General features: G+C 39.9%; 1 protein-coding gene across 1 annotated transcript; it reads right to left on the reverse strand.

The window, feature by feature from the left end:
• Positions 1 to 320: 320 nt before the first annotated feature.
• On the reverse strand, positions 321 to 1,862 carry LOC110866948. Its single transcript, XM_022116092.1, has 2 exons — positions 1,782 to 1,862; positions 321 to 860 (listed from the first exon to the last, which is right to left on the reverse strand). Exons 1-2 carry the CDS (start codon positions 1,860 to 1,862, stop codon positions 321 to 323), a joined length of 621 nt encoding a protein of 206 aa, XP_021971784.1.
• Between the last annotated feature and the right edge of the window lie 4,436 nt (positions 1,863 to 6,298).

The raw sequence follows: 6,298 nt of genomic DNA on the forward strand, positions 1-6,298 counted from the left end.
TTTGGTGCCCGTACCTATAACTGGAATGGTATCTCCATTGCCAACAATAATATTTTTAGACATGCAAGAATTAGAAAAGGAATGATAATCACTTTGTTCATGAGACATATTTGTTGTTGCACCGGTGTCCATGTACGATATCGGGTCAGGTTGTTGCAGAGACATAGTGTACATGGCATGTTCTATATCCGTAGGAGCATATGCTGCATGGAGCCCGTGAGTGGGCCTCGGCCCAAGTAGACCCTGTGAGCCCGAAGAGTGGGGCTGTTGTTTACTGTTGCAAGTGGGGTAAGGGCAGGGTGGCGGAGTCATGGGGAGTATTATGGGGACTGTGGAGGTGGATACCCGGACCAAGAGTTCATCCAAGGGGCATATGGGGGCGGCTGCAAGTAGGCGTTAGGGTGCGGGTAGCGTGACCGGCCAGAAGAACCACGGCCGCGGCCACGGCCTCGAGACCTGCCACGTCCCCGGGAGTAGTCGGAGCAGTAGGCCTTCTGTGGTGAGTCGGTATTGGTTGGTGTGCGGCTGGTGGTGGTGTTTAATACGGTGATAGTTTTAGACGCAAGCAGTGCCTGTTCAGCTTTACGGGTCTCGACTTGGATGAGTTTGGAGCGGGCGGTGTAGAAAGATGGTAGGGGTTCTTGTTGTTGGAGGATAGTGGCAATCCCTTCGTACGATTCATTGAGGCCTGCAATCAGCTGCAACACGAGACGATCATTATCAACCGGTGCATTGACGTTGGCTAATTGATCGGCCAGAACCTTTTGTTCTTGGCAGTAGGCAGAAACCGAAGTGAAAGCGTCCAGGCGGGTGTTAGAGAACTTGTGCACGAGGTGAATGGCTCTGGCACTTTTGTTGTCCTGAAAAAGATTTTCAATGGCACTCCAGGCTTCATAGGAAGTCGATGTTTTGTTGATGATTATGTGGAGAAGGTCATTTGAAATCGTGATATGTATCCACTATAAAACAATTGCATCAAGCCATTCCCAATCATCAGTTGGTTTGGGTGGGTCAGATGATGAGGTTTCGGATGGTTTAGGTTTCGGTGAGAGGTGGTCATAAACTAGGAAAGCTTTGCACTGTATTTTAAAAAGTGTGGCCCAGGAGTTGTACTGTGAAGACTCAATCTCCAGAGTTATGGGGATGAGGTTGCGGATGTTGGAAACAGTGGTAGCCGGATGGAGTTTAGATTCGGCTGTGGGAGAAATAGATGAAGTCATGGCTGAGGAAGACATGGCTGAGGTGGTCATCAGTACAGGGTAGGGTTATGAAGTGACCGAACAGAGTAAGCAGGTAAGAAAGAGAGGGGGCCGACGGTGAAGGGTGGGAGAGACGGTATGTCGGCGATGTAGGGTTAGAAGGAGGTGGGTATCTGGACTCTTGATACCATGATAGAATAGGTTCGATGCCCTCTCTCCATTCATTCCTTTGTATATATAATTACATTGAGTGTCTCTATTTTAGGATAGAGATCAATTACAAATCAATTACAAATCGATACAATAATATGAAATATACATTTGCTATTAGTAATTAATTATCGTTAATCAAAACGTTTTCAAATTTCGGTTCATCTAGCGAAAGATCGTACTTTTGATAGTGATACTTGATAATTCGATGAATGATAATTCGATCCTATTGATACTTGATAATAAATGTTGGAAGTTAAAAGGCCGAGCATATGTAATTTAAAAAGGCCGACCATTCGTATTTTGGAAGTTAAAAGGGTTAAAACCCTAAATATTTTAGGAAACGTCCCTGATACTTTGTTTTGGAAGTACCCCAGCCGTCCCCGAGCATATGTAGAAGTCCCCAATATCCGGGTACGTTTGGGAAACGTCCCCGAGCCGTCCCTGAGCCATTTCCGTCCCCGAGCCGATAGTGTTTGCACGTCTGTCCGGTTTAAGCAATGAGTTGATAAAGAAAGGAAAACTCTTTATACTGGTTCAAAATCGGATATATTATTATCTTTTTCATTCAAGTATAATAATTTTTTTAACTTCAAATTTTATACTAATTTATCAAATTTGTTATTTTTATGAGCAATCTTTTTGACAAGGATGCCCCCTCACCCTTCAATGAACAAGGAAACCGCCCTCCTATTACATGTTAGCAATTTATTGGAATAACGCTCTTCCCGAGCTTTTTTCGTCATGAGAAATTGTGAGCATCTTTTGCTTGACACATGATGTTCGGTTTATAACTAAAACAGTGAAAATGTCAGAATGGGGTTGGTTCCGGTACAAACCATATTTATCGTACAAACCGTAAGAACAGATCCTAGCACTTAAAAAAAGTTAAATTAGCACATACCAAAACAATACATACTTAAAAGTAGCACTACGAACTATATTAGCACATGAAAATTAATCAAGATAATTGATTTTAGCACATATTTGAATGATATCAGCACTTTTCTTAATCAGCACATTGAAAACAAAAGGAAGATCCAAATACAGAATTAATTGTTTGTTTGTATATTTATAGGGAAATCAATATAATTGATATTATTTAGGATATTATTTTATCATTTCTCTATAATTGGTTGGATGCCACGTGCCACTTTTTAAATGGTTCTTACAGTTTGTATGCGAAATGTGGTTTGTATTTGATCCTACTAAGGTAGAAATATCATTATAGTTTGTTTCTATCTGCACTTGAAAATAATGTTTAAATAATAAGGCCTTTTTTTAATGCTTTGATGATCTATCCATTACTTTTTTACCTCATTAGTAAAGCCCTAATCCTCATTCTACATCGGTACTTTGAGTTATAAACAATGATGTGGTAGACTTTGTTTCTCTTCTTAACCAGTGAGTTAGGTTATAATCTCCGGTGTAGCTTTCCCTATATATGTTTTATTCTAATCTTTTCTGTGAATAGTTGCGTAAAAGCAAAAAACATTTGAGTCCATAAATATTTGCCCAAAAATATTATAATATATTACAAGCCATGGACCAATCCTTCTTTTAATTCAATTCAATAGTCGGTATGTTATTACTTATTAGTGGGCTTCAAAATTCTTATAGTTTATAAGCATATATTTTGTGTAACTAAATGCATTGTCTTGAGATGGAAAATTGGTGAGGTTGAAGGGTTATACTTTATAAGCATATATTTTGTGCAAATAAATGCATTATGTGCTATCCGGAGTCACAAGACTAAAACAATTTTGTTAAAATTTTAATTGTTTCTAAATAATCAGTATTTTAGCATCTCAAAGATGATCACAGTTTATTCATTTATAGAAGTCACTGAGTCGGATACTCAGACATTATTACATGTTTCCCTTTAACCTAACTTTTTTTTTACTTTTACCTGTTTGACCCATCACAAACAGTACATAAACCCAAATCGAACCATTTAAGTAAACAGGTAAAATATTTTGTCTAATTTTTGTCTAACAGATTTGGTCATGTGGGGATTGTTGGAGTTTAAAGAATATGCTACAAAAGCTATGTAACATGTTGATTTTGTAAGAAAAGTTGTTTGTGCTATTAGGCGTTGTGCTATCAAGCTACAGAGAGTTGCTGAAACTTTGCATTAGTGTTCTTCTTGAGTTGACCAAAATTTAAGTAAATTATGTTGTTCAAGAAGCTATTTTAGTCATTAAGGATATTTTAGAAGATATCCTAACACGTTAGTTTTTGTTTCTTCATTTGTTAATCAATTTTTAACCAAGATGTTGTATTGAATGCTTTAATTTAGTTTCCATATTAAGTAAACTTTTCATTACAATTATTAATCTATCATTGCCAGTTTGCCACACTTTGTGAGAGTTTGGACACCCAATACGAAGAGTCTGCATATGTATTTATTGTGTTTCTTGCATTTCTAACCTTGATATTTCTTTCAGGCATGCTTAGGCTACACGGTATGATGATCATCCTCTCTTGGAGGATGGTCCGTCACATAAGCGTCACGTAGGATGGGTATGAGGATGTTGGTTCAGGCCCTTTGCAAAATACTGAACACAAGATTAAACTCACGAATAAAGAAGAATGTTTGCTGAACTTTCTTATTATATAAAATTGAGAGTGCATTAATAACCTTGTGCTATTTGTTGGAAATTTTGCATAGGAAAATGATTTTTTCCTATTTTGGACTAGAAATAAATATAATTAAATGAGAGGGTTTTATATATTTATTTGTGGGTTTGTGTTCTACGTTGGAAGGGCTTCGCAACGAACTAAACCACGTCCAAAACGGAGCTAAGATGAATGAGATATCGATGCTCAAAGTTTGGTGTTTGAAACTTGAATGCTGAAAATGTGGGAAAGTGGCACCTTGTCCCACATCGGATGAGAGATGTAACTTAAAGGGGGTATTTAAATAGGATCTCTCCATCCTTATTGTTTCATGTAAGCACTCAGTAGTGTACTCGTGAAAAGCAGCCCTCACTCGCACACGCACTCACACACGCGCGCGCGCGTGGCATGGGCGATGAGGCGCAATGTGGCGCTTTGATGGCGCACTTTGCACTTCGTTGGTGAAGCAGAGACTGCAAGGACCAGGTGGTTGGTAACGTGAGATGCATGTGCATGACCCTGGTGGGTCCGCGCGCAGTGGCGCATGATGTGGCAGTCATGCGCGCGAGTACACATGGCGCGCGGTTGCGCGCATGGTGCATCGCACTTAGGTGACGTGTGCGGCGCACCTAAGTGAGCCAAAACGGCGCGACTGTGTGGTGTGCTCGTAGAGGCTCACAGGTGATGCGGCACACGCGCGCATGCGCGCATGGACCTGAGTGAGTATGGCGCACGCGCGCATGGGAGTGAGCCAAGTGGACGCACCGCGCATGTAGGTGCAAACCTGCGCGCGCCCCAGTGTGTCTTGCGCGCACACGCGTGCGGAAGCTTTCTGCTGCAGTTAATGTTAGTGTAGTTACATTCAGCATTTGAAACTGACGAAGTTAATGCGTTTGACTGAGAATTAAATGACGAATTAAAGTGCATTAAAGACGTTTAATGCAGTTTAATTCACCCATTTAATTCATTTTCAGTTTCTTCAAGACTTGCAACTATAAATAGAAGCATCCTATTGAAGACCATACACACCGATTTATACAGCAATTTCAATCTCTCTCTGCAGAATTCTTCTATTCTCTTTCAAGCTTCAAGGTATACATTCGGATTGGAGTCAAGACCGGCAGTGCAACTACTTGAGGCTGTTGTATCCTGGAAACAAACGTGTTCTCCTGAGAGACACGGAATTTGTTTTAAGGGACCCGTGTCTAACACGATCCTCAGCCAAGAACAGTTTCGTCTGTTTGAGTTTTCTTATCTTGTTTTCATTTTTCAGTTGTAATTGTAGTGTATTCATTAGTTTCTGATTAGCTCTTGTAATTCAAGTTAATAAAAGAAATTTTTATTTATTTTACACGAACGGATTCCTACAATCTTAAAACAAATTTTAAAACACCGTTCGTGTAGAATCACAAACTTCTCTATTGTGAATTCAATTTTTTTTTCTCTCACAGCAGGTTGTGTTTTAAAAAGATTTTTCTTTGTTTTGATTCAAAGTAGCGACTTTGTCAAAACAGAATCTGCTTCTACTACTTTCTGTCGCTGAAGTTCTAAAAATCCTACTGGTGTAGTCTTCAAAGTTGGACTTAGAAGCTACACGACTGAATTTTTTGAACTCCTAATAATAATAAAGTAGCGTCTTTATTATTTTGAAAATAGAATTTAACTTGTTTTCTTGAAATTTTTTCAGAATGTCGACTGAAAATACCAATGTCAACGTCGTTGTCGGTACCCCTGCCAACACTGTGGGAGCGTCCACAGTGGCAAATCATGCTGAACGACCCGAGAAGTTCTCGGGTCTCCATTTCAAGAGGTGGCAACAGAAGATGTTCTTCTACTTGACCACCATGAACATTGCAAGGTTCTTGACGGAGACCGTTCCCCAACCTGCGGAAGGGGAGACCGATGCTCAGGCTCTGAGTGCGGTAGAGGCGTGGAAGCACTCGGACTTTATATGTCGAGGCTATGTTCTCAACGGTCTCTCAGATGCATTGTATAATGTGTACTATAATATCAAGACTTCCAAAGAATTATGGGCGTCCTTGGATAAAAAGTACAAAACGGAGGATGCGGGAACAAATAAATTTGTTGTTGCCCGTTTCTTGGACTTCAAAATGGTTGATAACAAGACTGGTATGAACCAAGTCCAAGAGTTGCAAATTATACTTCATGACATCCACGCTGAGGGTATGGTACTCAGCGAGACGTTTCAAGTGGCAACCATGATTGAGAAATTACCTCCTGCTTGGTTGGATTTTAAGAATTACCTTAAA

This window comes from Helianthus annuus, chromosome 4 (assembly GCF_002127325.2).
Source record: "Helianthus annuus cultivar XRQ/B chromosome 4, HanXRQr2.0-SUNRISE, whole genome shotgun sequence".
Classification (NCBI taxonomy): Eukaryota; Viridiplantae; Streptophyta; class Magnoliopsida; order Asterales; family Asteraceae; genus Helianthus; species Helianthus annuus.